The 16,816-nt window shown below is 46.0% G+C and overlaps 1 protein-coding gene across 3 annotated transcripts in view; it reads right to left on the bottom strand.

The window, feature by feature from the left end:
- Positions 1 to 4,045: 4,045 nt before the first annotated feature.
- The window catches only part of ZNF346 (zinc finger protein 346), a 28,496-nt gene continuing 15,725 nt past the window's right edge, over positions 4,046 to 16,816 (bottom strand). The window contains exons 5-7 of one of the 3 annotated variants that reach the window (XM_007102863.4): positions 15,144 to 15,377; positions 7,913 to 8,006; positions 4,046 to 5,481 (exon numbers count right to left, since the gene is read on the bottom strand). In XM_007102863.4, coding sequence (XP_007102925.1) covers positions 5,394 to 5,481; positions 7,913 to 8,006; positions 15,144 to 15,377 — 416 coding nt within the window. In that variant the 3' untranslated portion in view covers positions 4,046 to 5,393. Of the gene's footprint in view, positions 5,482 to 7,912; positions 8,007 to 13,435; positions 13,735 to 15,143; positions 15,378 to 16,816 lie in introns of those variants that run through there. The other 2 variants (XM_007102864.2, XM_028497849.1) reach the window with 2 other exon arrangements.

Here is a 16,816-nt window from a genome sequence, read left to right as displayed (position 1 = left end):
AGCTAAACGCATACCTACCCTATGATGCAGCAATTCCACTCCTGGGTATATGTGTGCACATGCACACCAAATGACACATACAAAATTTTTTACAATAGCTTTATTTATAATAGTTCAAAACTAGAAACAACCTAATTGTCCATTAATAGTAGAGTGGATAAATTGTGGTATATTCATATAATGGCACACTATACAGCATGAAAGAAATGAACCTTTTTTTTTTTTTTTTTTTTGGCTGCGCTGGGTCTTCATTGCCATGCGCGGGCTTTCTCTAGTTGTGGTGAGCGGGGGCTACTCTTCATTGTGGTGCGCGGGCTTCTCCTTGCGGTGGCTTCTCTTGTTGTGGAGCATGGGCTCTAGGGCGTGCGGGCTTCAGTAGTTGTGGCACGTGGGCTCAGTAGTTGTGGCTCGCGGGATCTAGAGCGCAGGCTCAGTAGTTGGGGCGCACGGCCTTAGTTGCTCCAAGGCATGTGGGATCTTCCCGGACCAGGGATCGAACCCATGTCCCTTCATTGGCAGGCAAATTCTTTTTTTTTTTTTTTTTTTGTGGCAGGCAGATTCTTAACCACTGCACCACCAGGGAAGTCTCTGAAATGAACTTTTTAAAAAAAAAATGAACTTCTGATACACACCACACGGATGAATCTCACAGACATAATATTGAGCAAGAGTGGATGTATGTATGAGTCCCTTTTTATAAAATTCAAGAGCAAGCAAAACTAATCTATGGTGATAGAGGTCAAGACAGTGTTTATTTCTTTGGGATACTGACTAGGAAGGGAAACAAGGCAACCTTCTGGGGAACTGACAATGTTTTATACCTTGATCTGGAGGGCGACTGCCCAGGTGTATACACTATACTCATCAAACTGTACTCTAAAAATTGGCTCACATTACTGAGCGTATGCTGTATCTCAAAAAATTAAAGAAATGGTCAAGTAATCACTGAGTACGGCTGACAACAGTTATTTTTGCCCACCCACATCCACTCTTCTCCCCTAGTACAGAAGGAGCTCCACACTTTCTTCTTTTAGGGATGCACATCTCTCCCTCTTTCAGTCAATGTGTTTTAGGTGGAGGATACTCCTTCCCAGGCCCCAAATCAGAGCACCATTTCCCCTAGCTGCAGCGATTGGTTTAGGGATGGGAACAGATCCAAACCAGCTAATGAGTCAATTCCAGAATTTTTTGTTGGAACCAAGAGAAGGATGTTCTTTCCACTGCAGTTACCAATCTATCAGGATATAAACCTGAAGCTGCCAGGGGTCATCTCCACCTTCTGGAGAAAGTCTGCCCAGGAAAGAGGCCACACAGAGGAAAGCAGAGTGAGATTAAATTCTTCCTGTTGATAGTGTCAGAACCTGAATCTAAGCCATCCCTGTACAAGGATTTTTCATCAGGTGAATCAATAAATTTCCTTTTTTAGATAACTGCTTTAAGTTTTTTTTTTTTAATTAAAAAAATTTTTGGCTGCATTGGGTCTTCGTTGCTATGAGCGGGCTTTCTCTAGTTGCGGTGAGTGGGGGCTACTTGGTGTGGGACACTAATTCTGAATGTGATTTTGTCTGTGCTTTCAGTTTTTCATCTCTTTTTCTTATTTTTCATGGAGTCTCTTAAGCCTTCCCTTTCTCTGTTCTGTGTACTCACAGACTGGCAGCAGCAGTGGGAGCTCTGTTAGAATTTGTTATTTATTTCTCTGCTCGCTGGTTATTTGAAGTTTGTGGTATGTTTTGTCTCCTAATAATGCTGAAGGCACTGGTCATAGATGATGTTATTTCTGGTCCTTGTTGGTCTTGTGGTTTTTTCTGGGATGATATGTGGAGAGATTCAGATTTAGGTGATTACCATTATCTTCTAGACCTTTCATTTTCAGCCATTCTGGATCACTTTATTATAACACAGTCTCTTATATATAGCTTTGAGTTGAATTTTATTAGATTCTGTTATATTCACTATATTTCTCTTTCTATATTCTTTGATTTTTGGTGCTCTGCTTTTGGCCTATTTTTTGGTATATGCTTTTTGTTTTAGAGTTTATCTTTTTTTTCTTTTTGGCTGTGTTGGGTCTTTGTTGCTGCGCGTGGGCTTTCTCTAGTTGCAGCGAGTGGGGGCTACTCTTCGTTGCGGTGCATGGGCTTCTCATTACGGTGGCTTCTCGTTGCGGAGCACAGGTTCTAGGCATGTGGGCTTCAGTAGTTGTGGTGCGCGGGCTTCAGTAGTTGTGGCTCACGGGCTCTAGAGTGCAGGCTCAGTAGTTGTGGCAGACAGACTTAGTTGCTCCGCAGCATGTGGGATCTTCCAGGACCAGGGCTCGAACCCGTGTCCCCTGCATTGACAGGCAGATTCTTAACCACTGCGCCACCAGGACAGTCCTAAGTTTCTTACAGTTATAACTAGAGTCTAATATACCAGGAATCTTGGGTAAAATTATGAGAGGTGTGTGTGGGGCTTGGAATATAGAATAATCATTGAGCCCTGTCCAGTCTGTTTTGTGGGTTCTGCTGCTGCCCCTGCCGAGTGGCTACTTGCTCTGTGAGACCATGGCCATGCCAGATGAGTGAGGCAGGCCCAGGGGTCATGTGGGAAGTACTCTGTCCTTGTCTGTAAAGGGCTCTTGACTAGGAATCTAGAGAACCAGATTCCACTCTCTATGTTGTTGCTTCTTAGCAGCAAGACCTTGGGCAAATCAGTATACCTCTTTGAGCTTTGTTCCTTTCCTATAAAATGGAATATCATCACCTAGCTCAGAAGGTTGTTATACAGATCAAATGCTAGTTTCCCAACTTCTTCAGTTTTTTCATACCCTTGGCTAAGTTAGTGCCTGCATCTTATGCATTCCCACAGCACCCTGTATAACTCTCTAATTATTGCCATAATGATCTTTAACAGTGTATGAGCTCCCCAAGGGCAAGAGAGTGTTCATTCCTGCATCCTCAGGCCAACAGGGCTGGGCACACAGCTGGCAGGGACTCCTGAATCCAGACTAAGAGGTCCTGGGACTTCCCTGGCTGTCCAGTGGTTACGACTATGCCCTTCCAATGTGTGGGGCGCAGGTTCGATCCCTGTCGGGGAACTAAGATACCACATGCCATGGGCAGCGTGGCCAAAAAAAAAAAAAAAAAAATTTAGACTAAGAGGTCCTGCAGGTCAAGGGCTCATAGTATGGCAGTTCACTCACCTCTCTACCCTTCACTTCCTTGCCTGGTAGACGGGGCTGATTGTGACATCTTGGGTGGGGTAGAAGGACCCTGGGGAAATTGCTAAGGCAGTCTAGGTTTTAGAAGCTGAGAGCTGTGTAGGGTCTTTCCCAGCTGGCGAAGAGCAGGTTCCTAAGAACGGTTTGCTGAGTGAAAGATGGGAGCTGAGGCTGCCTGGGCACCTTCCTCAAATTTGGCTGTCTGGAACAAACGTTGTACAAAGGGCTTCTGATTCCATCACATGCACTCCTTTTCCAGCTCATTTCTGGGTCATGGAAAAGGTTCTTCCAAGAATCACCAGGGCTATGGTAAGTCCCATGGAACAAACCTACTGTTGTGTATTAGCTGAGCGGGAAAAGGCCATCTCTTCTTATGCAACCTCATTCATTCTTTCATTCAACAAACTGTGTGACACACCATTCTGTACCTTAGAGGAATGTAGATGAATGAGGCTAGGTCTCTGCCCTGAAGGAGTTAGCCTGGAGAGAGCCATACTGGATACAGCTGCCATTCTGGCCTCCCTGTATGTCTGTTTCCTTTCCTGCTCCCCTGCATTCCTTCTCCACACAGCAGCCACATGAGCATCTCGAACAAAGTAGACTCCCAGCTTAAACCTTCTAAAGACCTCTATGAGGCCCTCCAGGACAGGGGGGAGGTGGATGAGCAGGTGAGCTTGTATTGAATGTAGGGCATCTGGAAGTTTTCTACAGAGCTGCCAAGCAACTGGGATGCCTGTCTCTGTCCCAAGTCTTAAAATCATTATTTAGGGTGCTGGAAGTCTGAGCAGGGTGAGGGTAAAGGTAAAGACACACATACTAGATCCAAATCCCAGGTCTGTTAAATTGCAGTCTGGCTCATTGGAGAAATTGTTTATTTAGATGCTTCAGTGACCAAGAGATAGAGCATAAGCACATACACACCCCCCCACACGATACATAAAGGCATTTACAGGCAAAGGGACAGGAAGTGTGGGGAGGAGATCACGAGATCAGCTGCAGGCTTCTTTGACCCAGTGAAGAGGGACCTCAGATGGTAACTCTCCCTGGAATTCCTGTTTGAAAGCTACAAGGTAAAGTCCACTCCCAGTGAAGTCCCAGGCCATAAAACACAGCAGTGTTAGAGAAATCTATGTGTGGGGTCAGGGAAACGTCTGTTTCCTCACTGCAGAAACTTACACCAGCTCTTTTCTTCCTTTAGGGGCCCATCCTGCTCCTTGGTCCCCAGAATCTCCTGGTGGATGACAGGGGAGGACTAGCACCACAGCAACCTGGGCAGATGGTCTGCTGCACAGGGGAAGGAGAGGGCTAGCAGGGCTGAAGGGCAGCAATTAACCTCTGAGCTGGCTGGCACAAGGCAGTTTCCTTTTAAGGGTACAGAACCATCAAGGAAATTTGCATGTGGGGGCCTTCCCACATGACCCTGTGTCAGAGCACCTCTGATGGAGGAGGGGAAAGGCCTCTACTGGAGGTTTCCATGATCCCACTGGGTACTGAGACCTCCTTCGGCTCTAGCTTGTCCCCACTTGCTGCAGATTCTTAGCACCATTCAGGAACTGTGGAGAATGGGGGGTAAGAGGAATAGCAACGCTCTGCCAGGACTGTGTCATTGCTCTAGGAAGAGACTTCACAGTCAGCAGAAATCTGTACAACTGGCCAGCATCTGATCCCAGGCTCAGGAAAGCTTGCACTCTTTTGGGGGAGAGGGAGTATCATATTAACTCCAAGTTTCCATGAGGCAGCCACTTCCATCTGCCCTTTCCTGCCTAGGCCAAGGTCTGGCGTGAAAGCTCCAGGTTTCACTGGAGATACCTAGAGCCCAGGGAGAGCTCAGTTCTTCAGCTGCAGGGACTGGTCCAAAACTGACCTGCAAAGGAAAGACAGGCCTGGGGCCTCATGACCTATAGCCCAGAGGAGCTGGGGAAGGGGAAAGGCCATCCTCCAAACTACCACGCTGGGAGACCCCAAGTCCTGTCAAGATCTCTGCTTCCCTCATCCTGACCTACAGGGCCCATTCCAAAGGGGAGGAGCAGGCGTGAATTTGCCTGTACCAATCAGAGGCTCTCTGTGGTTCACTCCTGCTTCAGGCCTGTATATTCTCCAGGTGTAAGAAAGGAGGAAGAAGGAGCCAAGGGCTGACCATAGTCACAGAAAGTTGGCTCATGGCTGGTTCAACCTGGGGTGCTGGACAGAAACACCTCTAGTTTTCCAAGGTGGTTGAGTCTTTATGAATGGGTTGCCTTTGCATGGGAATCTGGCCCAGAGGTGATGCCACTGTTTTTGGTGACCTGTAATTTGAGAAAGAACAAAGGCACAGGGTTAGTTTGTGGTGGTTGTGATGGTATTCCAGGTAGCTTATTCCAACAATAGTACAGCTCTTCCAGGGCATGGAGTAATAAGCAGGGCAGCTCTTCTTTACTGAGGGCCACTGCATGCTAGGCACAAGGCCTGGTGTCTTGCTTCCAGTATCCTATTTCATTCTCATGCTAATTCTGCAAGGGGGGACCAGCACCCCAATTTTACATATGAGGAAACTAAAGTTCAGAAAGTATAAGTGACCTGCCCACAGTAAGCTTTTTTTAAGTGTGGTAGATTCAGGACTGCAGCCCATGTGTTTCCTTTATACCAAATCATTTATTCTGCCTACAGGGCTCTACATGACCTGGACGGTACAGAATGACCATTCTCCCCATCACATGGAATGAAATGTAAAGTGGCTCTTCTATCACTATCCCACTAGCACCACCTGATATTGTCTTATATGTTTATGGATTTGTTTAGGATCTGCTTCTACCACCAGAGGGGGATCCAAAGGATCAGGCAACAGCATTGGTCTTGGTTCCTAGCCAGACAAGCCTCAGAGTGAATTATGGCTCTGCCTCATAATACCACTCTGAACAGTGGTTGCCTATATCTGTAAAATCAGAGTAATAAGCCCCAGTGCTCAAAACAGGGCTTGGCACATAGTAGATACACAATAAATCTTTGTTGAATGAGTGAAAGCTTATCTCTAACAGCTCCCCTTATCGGGACTAGAACTTCACATATATTATCTCCAACCCTTATATCATCCCATAAGGTGAGGATAATGAGCTCCATTAGGAAATGGCAGAGTGAAATGAATAGGCTTTGAAGTCAGGTTTGAATCCTGGGTCTGACTCCAAGTAACTATGAGATTTTGGGCAAAGTTACTTAATCTACCTGACATTTGGTTTCCTTGGGTTGTAAAGTGTGTGTGTGGGGTCCTAATTTGGAGCTGCTCGTACAAATGAATGAGCTTGAATTAGGTGTTCAACAAATTGTACTATAATCTTACAGAAAAGGAATTGGAGACTCAAAGAGGTTTACTGACTCCCCTAAGGTCACACAGCTGGGAAGTGTAGGAAGAAAACAGTAAACAACACTAGCATTTTCAAGTCTGGGTAGTCCCAGGGTAGGGCTCTGACTGGTTCCACGTTGTCTGACAAAATTGCCACCAGCCAAGCTGCAAGGGAGGTATGCTGAAACAGGAGTGAGACGCAGGCCAGGTTGCTAGGGCTTGTCTCAAGTCCATATCTAAGAGGACCCTCAGGAGTCCTTCCAGTTAAAGACATATCTATCAGTAAAGCCACAGTGTGGGAGAGGAGACTTCAGGCAGAGAAGAGAGGACCAAGGATATTTTGACCCCAACACTCTGTACTTCTACCACTTTTATTCATTTGGCTCTGTAAGCAATGTAGAACCAATCACCAAAGTCAAAGCAATCATTCCAGCAGACTTGCCTGCCTGAAACTGTTTCCTCATCTGTAAAACGGGGATAATTCCTATCTCAGAAGGTTATGTTGTGGCACACTATCCACACTACACAGTTTCCTTCTGAGAGGCAGGGACAGAACCATGTGGGCCTTCCCCGGCAGGACCTCGCCTGATTGTATCATATGGCGCCACAACCCCCTTGTCAGCATGATGCCCTGGAGGAGCATGCTGTGAGCCAGACAAGCCTCAGTGTGAATTATGGCTCTGCCTCATAATACCGCTCTGAACGGTGGTTGCCTATATCTGTAAAATCAGAGTAATAACCCCTTCTTCCCAGGATTGTTGTGAGGATTACCTGAGAGAATTTGCTTGGCATGTGGCCTGCAACAGACCAGGAGCTCAAACAAAGAATGTTAGTCATTTTCAAGATTATCATGAACAGATGACTCTTCTAATCTCTTCCCTTCAAAGAACTTATCACAATTTGTAATTATTCGTTGTTTACATGCTTATTGTTTGTCTCCTCCCATCAGAATGTTAGGTTACAAGAGTAGGGACTGGGTCTGTCTTGGCTACCGCTCAAAGAGTGTTCAATATTTGATGAAAGAACCTGGTCATATTTGGTAATAACCGGTAGAGGGAGCTCTTGCCACATAATTGATGGCAGTAAAGACTAAGGTCTTCCGGCCAGTGGTGAGTGGGGTGGGGGAGCTTCCCTAGTCAGACTGCTAACAGCCAAAAAATCTAGGAGACCACCAAGGGAATTGTTTATGTTTCTCTACTAAAACCTTCAGTCCAACAGGTCTAAAGGCTGGGGAGAAGCTGATGGGAGAAGAACTTTCTGTTAACGGACTGAGCTTCTGTTGACTGGCAGAAAAGACTGCCAGGATTCCCTTTTAGCCAAGGAGTACCTTGGCTTTGTTCTGCTTCCAAAGCCCTGAGCTCCTGCTGCAGGCCCTTGAATTTCAAAGTATGATTACTCACTGGTTCTTGTGTTTGAAGCCGCTGACATGAGCTTGGTACTGTTCTATGGAGTTCAGCACTATCTTACATGTCTTGCAGGCGTAGCCCTTCCCGGCTGAAACACACATAAAAGTCAAGATGCTTAGTTATCCAATAAGAAGGGACCTGGGGACTGCTGCTTTTGACAGCATGTGCAAATGCCCTTCTGAGGATGGATGGGTGGGGTGAGGTTAGGTGATTGGCCCTGATAAGAATCCCAGTGGCCTCAATGCTCAGGGGGGACATATATGCCTGGGGCTGGGAACCTCCTCGTTCCCCTCTGTGCCCTCAGTCCCAGCACTGAGCCTGGTCCAGAGTAGCTGTCTGTTGACTAAATAAAAGATTGCTAGAACAAAGAGGTGACATTTGGTAGCTGTCTTTTCCACCTTGACTGTGCTAAGTAGCCTCATTAAGGATGCCTTTAGCTAAGAGATCTCTGGGAAGGTGCCACTCTCTTTGGGCTTGCAGTAACAGTAATTAATGAGGCCTGTTAGCAAAATCAATCTGTCTCTCTACCATGGGGCTCACAGACACCCTGTCTCACTACCAGGGCTGCTCCAGTGACAAAGTGGCCTTTCTTCACATGGTCTAGCAGAGAGAGCATGGGCCAGGAACCAACATATGGGGCTGGACTCCTGGCTCTGCATTCACATGACCTTGGCTAAATCCCTTCCCCTATCTGATCCTCAGCTTTACTCAACAATAAACCAATTATACCACAACCATCATACTTACAATAAAAAGGCAGCTATTGTTTACCAAGTGCCTGATATAGGCCATGTACTTCATATAATTTTGATTGGTGCTCATAATGATTCTGTGAAAACCATTATCATTATTCTCTTATAGATGAGGAAAACAAGGCATGGTTACATGTCCAAGAACACAGAGTAAATGGCAAGCAGGCTTGGCTGACTGCCAAGGCTGTACTTATTCAGCATGCCAGGTGCTAGCTGCACAAGACAGGCAACTGTACACATGACTTCAAGAGTCCTCTGACACCTTTTTAAAAAAAAATGTATTTACTTTTGGCTGCATTGGGTGTCTGTTGCTGCACGTGGGCTTTCTCTAGTTGCGGCCAGCAGGGTCTACTCTTTGTTGCTCTTGTTGCAGAGCATGGACTCCAGGCACGCGGGCTTCCGTAGTTGTGGCTCACGGGCTGTAGAGCGCAGGCTCAGTAGTTGTGGCGCACAGGCTGTGGAGCGCAGGCTCAGTAGTTGTGGCGCATGGGTTTAGTTGCTCTGCGGCATGTAGGATCCTCCCCGGCCAGGGCTTGAACCCATGTCCCCTGCATTAGCAGGCAGATTCCTAACCACTGCGCCACCAGGGAAGCCCCCCTCTGACACCTTTTGAATCATCTGCCATCCTAAAGTCTCACAGCTCTGGAGTAAGATCATCTAGGTTCAAATCCCAGCTCTATCATTTCTCACTTATAGGATCACAGGCCAGTTACTTCATCTCTCTGGGATTTGGTTTCTTCACTTGTAAAAGTGGTGCTTCTCTGAGACTTAGGTTCCTTACCTATAAAGTGAGGTTAATACTACTATCAACCTCATAAGGTTATTGTAATGATTCAAATAAAAGCAACTGGCACACAGTAAGTATCCAATAAATGTGAACTTTTGGCTTATCATCACTCTTACGAGTTCCATGAGTGATGCTGGCAAAGAGGTGGAGAGTATCTTTTAACCAGCCTTCCATGGCAGCTGCAGCTACTGAGAACACCAACAATCTCCTCTAATCCAATAAGCTAGCAGACGTTCCCAGCTACATCTGTTTCTCTTGTATCTTCAGGTATTTCCTGGAAGACACATCCCTTTAAAGCATTTAAGGGGAAAATTACTGCAATCAGAATTCAGGTCTTTTTTTAGACACTGAAGGCCAGAATTAATGGTTCAATACTAACAGGGAAAAGATGCAAAATGGACTAGCAGGATCACCCTTCCTCACAAGGTACAGAGTTGAACCTGAAGCTGGTGTGGGGGTGACAACCACCAATGGTGAAGGGTCACTGATGCCCAGATTACAACAGCCCACTCTTATCATCTATTAAGCACCAAGCACCATGCCAAAATTCTGGATACTTATGCCCTTGGATTCTTACAACAGTGCTGCAAGATAGGTGATTAGCTCCATTTTTCAGAGCAGGAAACAGGCTCAGGGAGGTTAAGTGGTTGACCTGGGGTCAGAGATGGGATTTGCCCTCTGGTCTGTGAAGCCCCCATTTTTCTCTCTGCACCACAGGTCTCCGGATTCTCCTATGCAAGGTACATCTCAGCACACAGTTTACTGATCTGTAAGCTAGATTCAAATCATCATTTGGGGCAAGTGAAAAATTCATTGGTGCTTCTAAAAAACCAGTTTTGTCCAGTACCCACACTCATCCATTTTCATTTTACATGTTTGATATTCTGGTTTACCCCTGTGATTTTATGAAGTATAAGTCACTAGAGTTGATTTTTAAACATCTGGTTTATTTGGAAAAGCACCTGTATCTCCTCCCTTTTACTGCTAAGACTTTTTTTTTTTTTGCGGTACGCGGGCCTCTCACTGTTGTGGCCTCTCCCATTGCGGAGCACAGGCTCCGGACAGGCTCAGCGGCCATGGCTCACGGGCCTAGCTGCTCCGCGGCATGTGGGATCCTCCCGGACCGGGGCACGAACCCGTGTCCCCTGCATCGGCAGGCGCACTCTCAACCACTGCGCCACCAGGGAAGCCCTGAGGGGGTCATGGGAACCTCCAACCTGTAGCCAGTCAGTCAAAATCACAGGTAACAACCTGGGCTTGTGACTGGCATCTGAAGCGGGGTGGGGGATTGAAGTCTTATAGGATTGAACCCTTAAACTATCCCCCTACACACACACACACACACACACACACACACACACACACACACACACACACACACACACACACACACACACACCCTCTTTCCAAGGCCAATGGAGGCTTCCCTGTATCTAAATTTAATAGACAAAATGAATGCTTATGTGGCCTCTTCATATTTGACCTCTCAACAGCACCTGACAGAACTGGTGACTCCTTCCTTCTTCAAAGCCTCCCCGTCCTTGGCTTTCAGCATGCCACACTCTTGATTTTTCTTCTCTGGTGGCTCCTTCTCAGTTTCTTTTGCTGTCTCATGTTTTACCATTTAATACTGGCAGTTCCAGAGGGCTCAATCTTGGTTTTCTTTCTTTCTCTCTTTAAATTTCTTTTTATTATTTTAAATTGTGGTAAAATACAAGTAACAGAAAATTTACCATCTAATCCATTTTAAGTGTACAATTCAGTAATTGTAAAGGACAGTTCTGGGTTAGAGAAATTTGTGTTTTCATCACGTTAAGTATCTTCACATTGTCGTGTAACCAATCTCCAGAACTTTGTCATTTTGCAAAACTAAAAACCTACACCCATTAGACTCCCCATTTCTCCCTCCCCCTAATCCTTGGCAACCACATTCTTTCTGTTTCTATGAGTCTGATTACTCTTGATATCTCATACAAATGAAATCATACAGGATTTGTCTTTTTGTGACTGGCTTATTTCACTGTGCAGAATGTCCACAAGGTTCATCCATGTTTGTAGCATGTGCCAGAATTTTCAGGGGGCTCAATCTTACATCCTTCGCTCCTTTCTCTCTAAACTCTCTAAGGGATCTCTTTCATTTCTCTGACTTCAATGACCACTTATTAGTTTAAAACATATGAAACTACCAATATTTAACAGTTTCTGACCTACCAAAATGGCAATATCTCTAACCCAGACCTCTCTTTTAGGCCTAGACCTATATATCCAACTGCCTCTTGAACATCTCTACTTTGATATCTTGTGGGCATCTTAAACTCAAGCTGCCAAAACCTGGTTATCCACCTAATGGCTTCAGACCAAACCTGGGCACCATCCTTGACTGTTCCCTTTCCTTCATCTCCCACATTGGATGGCCAATTCTACTTCCTACCTACCTCTTGAATCCATCTACTCCTGTTTACCTCTACCACTGCTATCTTAGTCCAGCCTCCCATATTCTCCAGTATGAATTATTGCAATAGTCTCACTGCTGGTCTCTCTCCACTACCCTTCCTCCCTAATTGCAAGCCATTCTCCACTTTGTAACTAGAATGATCTAATAATGCTGAAGCTGTGATAGCTTCCCAATGCTCTTAGGATAAAGGTCCAAATCTCTGACAGGACCCACAATGCCATGACTAGATACTTGCTCATCTCCCCAGCAGCATGTTGCCTCACACTGTCTCTCTTGTCCCTGGTCCCCCATCGTAAGTTATCTTCATAGCATCCTGTTTGTTTCCTTTTCTAAAGCTTGCCACACTTGTAGTTCATTGCTCAATGCCTGTTTTCTCTGCTAGACTCTAAGCTCCACAGGAATATGGACAATACCTGTCTTGTTTATGTAACCCAGAGGGGATGCTGAGAGCTCTGGTGGCTGGAAGGATTTGGCTACCTGAATGATATGCAGGTTTTAGTTTTGACATTCTTGAGTGAATGAGAGAAATGTGAGCCTGGAGTATAAAGCAAACTCCAAGTCTTGTTTAATCTGCTTGGTAGATGCTGCTTCCACCCCTGGTGGGAGAGATCTAGATACTCTGGATCAGATACATCTCACATTTGACCCATACTTGTCATGAGACACTCGCCAGGAGCCCCATGGAAACTATTCTCTGGACCTAACATAGAACCTGACTTGGGTTTCAATGCTGGCTGCCACAGCCTAGTGTGGGACCCAGAACAAATCATTTCATCTTTCTGATCCTAATGTCCTCATTTGTGAAATGGGGATAATCAAATGTGCACAACAGAGTTGTTGTGTGGATTAAGTCAGGTAATTAAATGTGAGAGCATCTAGCCTAAGGCCTGGACTACAGCAGCCATTGGTAACTACAGGATGACTGACTATCTGAAAGAACGAATGATCAAGGGTCGACTGAAGCCAGCAGGGAACAGCCAAGCTGCTAACAACCTAAATCCTTTGCTAGGGCAGAACCCCTGTCAGCAGAAGTCACTGCTTGCATACCATAGGTCAAAATCCCACCTCTGTGAGTAAGAAGGGGGTCAGAGAGAGCTCAGTGTCTCTGCTGACATCCTGGACTCGGAGAGCCTACAACCAAGTACACTCAGAGCTGAAGGCAGGGAGAAGGAGTGTAAGTTTTGGAACCAGACAGAGCTACAGACCACTACTGATGCTGTCACTTATTAACATCAGGTCATATCAGCTGTATGACCTGAGCAAGTCACTCTGAGTCTCATCTTCTTTATTTGTAAAGGGGATAATCACAACGATTTTATAGGAATGCTGTGGGGATCAAATTATAATGTATACATGTAATATCAAAGTGGGATGTGATACCCCTTCCCCCCACCTAGATTTTCATGAAAGAATTTAGTTGATCTGTAATGAAGTCAAATGATTTAAGCCAGAAAAAAGGATCCAAGATACAGTTCTAGGATTAAATATGGTAATTTAGCTTAGACAAATGGAGGAGGGTAAATACAAGAAGAAGGCTTTGGCTTGAGATAAAAGAAAAGAATGGATACAAGTTAAGATAAGCAGCCTGAAACACTGCAGTGCCTCAGTCCTGCCAGTGGAAAAGAGATAATGAGGGAACGACCAGGGCAGGACTGAGTAAAGCTGGGGCAGGAACTGGAGCAAAAGAGGGTTAGCTGCAAGAGAACACTGGGTTATGCTAGCTGGATGATATGTCATGAAGCAGGGCTCTGAGGAGCTTGGTTCTGAAGTTTCCAGATGCCTCAGCATATGGGATTGATCCTGTTGAAGGGAAAGGCACTGCCTATATGTAGGACCAGTAAATAAATATTAGTCATTCCTTTCTGATTTTGAAGAGGTTTCTAAAAGAGGGTCTTTCAAAGGCATTGGAAAGGCAATCCTTGGCACCCTGCTAAAGGAATCTCCCCCTTGCTGCATAGCCACCACTTTGCACCCTTCTTATCAGTCAGTATTGCCCAAGGACGGCCTGTGCTGTATGGTGCTTTGGGGTTTGGGGGGTTGTTAGAGAGGCATGATCGTTCCCCTTGCCCATATGTGGTCTGGAACATCTATGGCATCTGGATGTTCACCTCTCCAGGATTGTGGGAAGAGCACAGATGGCTCTGAGCAAGAGCTTCCTTGCACCTGGATGCCATGGTGCTGAATGTCTGGTGCTGCATCTCCATGGCCTGGGGACCCACACCAATGCTTAAGTAGGCTCCACAAGACAGAGACTGTATCAGATTTGGTCACTACTATACCCCAACGAGGGAATGCAGCAGGTTTTCAATAAATATTTGCTGACTGAAAGAGAAAATAATAACCTCCCCCTCCCCACCCTTACTATAGGCTGTGAGTAGTTACTGTGATGGGAAGGGCTCCTAACTTTTTGCGAATGCTCACTCCTGTGATGCTGACTGGTATCTGGAGGTCAGGGCAGTAGCTAATGTTCTGAGTCAGAGTGGTCTCCTTCACCACTCTATCCCAGGGACACAGGTGGGCCTTAGCTGCTGGGAGACGAGGGATTCTGAGGACATTATAAAATCTGGCAGAGGCTGCTGAGGCCTTCACACAAGAAATGTGGATGACAGGGAGTTTAAATCAGAGGTTGTAGATTGGTGGCCCTTGCCCCAAATCTGGCTTGCAGGCAGGTTTTTTTTGTTTGTTTGTTTTTTGTTTTTTTGCTGTACGCGGGCCTCTCACTGTTGTGGCCTCTCCCGTTGTGGAGCACAGGCTCCGGACACGCAGGCTCAGCGGCCATGGCTTACGGGCCCAGCCGCTCCGCGGCATGTGGGATCTTCCCGGACCGGGGCATGAACCTGTGTCCCCTGCCTCGGCAGGCGGACTCTCAACCACCGTGCCACCAGGGAAGCCCTTGCAGGCAGGTTTGACTCACATAGGGTTTAAACTTTTAGTTGCACATTTAAAAATCAGGAGAATTCTTATTCAAATCTGGCTTCTAGATTCTTTTGAAAAACTGAAAGATACGGTAACAACTGGCTGCAGCTGTCTAGGAGAGGCACATACCCTCAGCTGATCATATCCCCTCCTGGCTCTTTCACATATCGAAATTTCCTGTCCAGCCTCTGCTGGCATTTGAGTTTGCAATGCCTGCTTCAGAAGACCTAAGGAGGAAAAGCATAGCCTTGGTGGTCCAGGGAACCCCAGCAGTCAAGCCCCGATCCAGCTGTGGGTGTGAGCTGGGCCCCTTACCTGATGAGTCAGTGACAGCAGGGTCGGCCAGCCGCCCGTAGTGTGCCATAAGTTTGAGCTTGGTCTCCTGTTTCCTGTGTTTCTTGCCCATATAATGTTGCTGAGCCATGACAGGGTCATTGAAAGTCGCGTGGCAGAGGCTGCAGAACTTGTCTGGGTCTATCATCTCTCTATTCTGGTGCAAGGCTAAGGTGGAGGCCACAAGGAAAGGGTTTGTAAGGCGTTTCGACAGAGCTGCGGTGAGAGAGTTCAAACAGAAACAATGAAAAAACCCAGAAGGTGCCAGGCTTTCGCGTATGCTGAATGCAAAGAAAGGCTGGGTCACTAGTTAATCACACCTGCAAGTGTGGCACTGCCTGTGTGAATCACACAGTGAAAATCTTCTCTAATTGAGAAGATATGGGGAGCCCAAAGACCGCCTACTTTGTTCGGCAGCTTTAACTACTTCAGGCACACGAATCCTGATTTTCTTATATTCCGAGAGGGATCTGCACTTCTGCTATCAAGTTGCCAAATTACAACAGATTAGACGATGTACATGCTTGCAATCTTCTCATCCCTCAGAATTCCCCAGAACTTCACAGCAAATGGGACAAGAAGTTTGGGTGTTTTATTCCCATCCTCAAAGTACCCCAGTTATAGATCTGGAAGTCAATGCACAGATGTAGAAACTGAGGGCCTGAGGGCCTGGAGGGTCATTTAGAAAAGGCACTATACTAGGGGGGCCTTTTAGGCTACACTGCCTTCTAAGCTGAGTGGGGGAGCGGAGGATGACATTGACATTTAGTTATGAGATTTGTATATATATTTTCTCTTTCGGTCCTCAGAACTATGCCATGAAGTAGGTGTCATTTTGCCACAATACAGAGAAAAACCGAGGCTCAGATAGGTGAAATGACTTACCCAAGATCACCCAGCTAATGAGTGAATACAGGTCTGTGTGATCCTAAAGACCATGCCCTCTCCTCTATGCCAGGCTGCCAGAGTGTGGCAGGGAGACCTGAAGGCTATAGTCTATGTGTTCACCTTCAGAAAACATCCCTGGCTGTGGTCCATGAATTCAGTTAATCAGAGCCTGGTATGGACATATATGTAAGCCTCCTGTGGGCCAACAAATGTCCTGACGCTGACTGCAGGCTGCACTGCTGCTTTATAAAGTGGATGTCATGACTCACTAATGAGTCCACGTGGCTGGAATGGTGTCAGTCTAGTAACCACTGCTTTAAAAATGTGGTCTAGAACCCCCACCAATGGTGGAGGAGAGGTGGGGCTCAGCAGCACTCACAGACAGATGTTCTTTCATCTCTGTACCACTTCAATGGGGGAAGTTTTGAGGATTTTCAACAAGCCAGAAGAAACTTGCTGGCTTTTCCCACAATGGTTTTCCAGTATAGGAAATCTCAATTTCCCTGGCTATTGATTTTCCTTATCCATTGTTTCAGCAAGTCACTGGAAAAGTAAGGTACATGTTGTAAAATATTCAATAATATGAGAAAATATTCAGTATGTGGTGTTGAATTTAAAAAAAAAAAAAAAGCAGGTTATACAGCAAACTGGTTCTTATGTCCTCGGTTCTGTAAAACAACAAAAACCATACCGGTGATGTGTGGAAAAAAGACCAAAAGCATTGAGTAAAAGTGTGCTTTTCAGTCTTTTCCAACTTTTCTACAATG

Source organism: Physeter macrocephalus, chromosome 2, assembly GCF_002837175.3.
Source record: "Physeter macrocephalus isolate SW-GA chromosome 2, ASM283717v5, whole genome shotgun sequence".
NCBI classification, from domain to species: domain Eukaryota; kingdom Metazoa; phylum Chordata; class Mammalia; order Artiodactyla; family Physeteridae; genus Physeter; species Physeter macrocephalus.
This window is presented reverse-complemented; position numbering and strand designations above follow the sequence as displayed.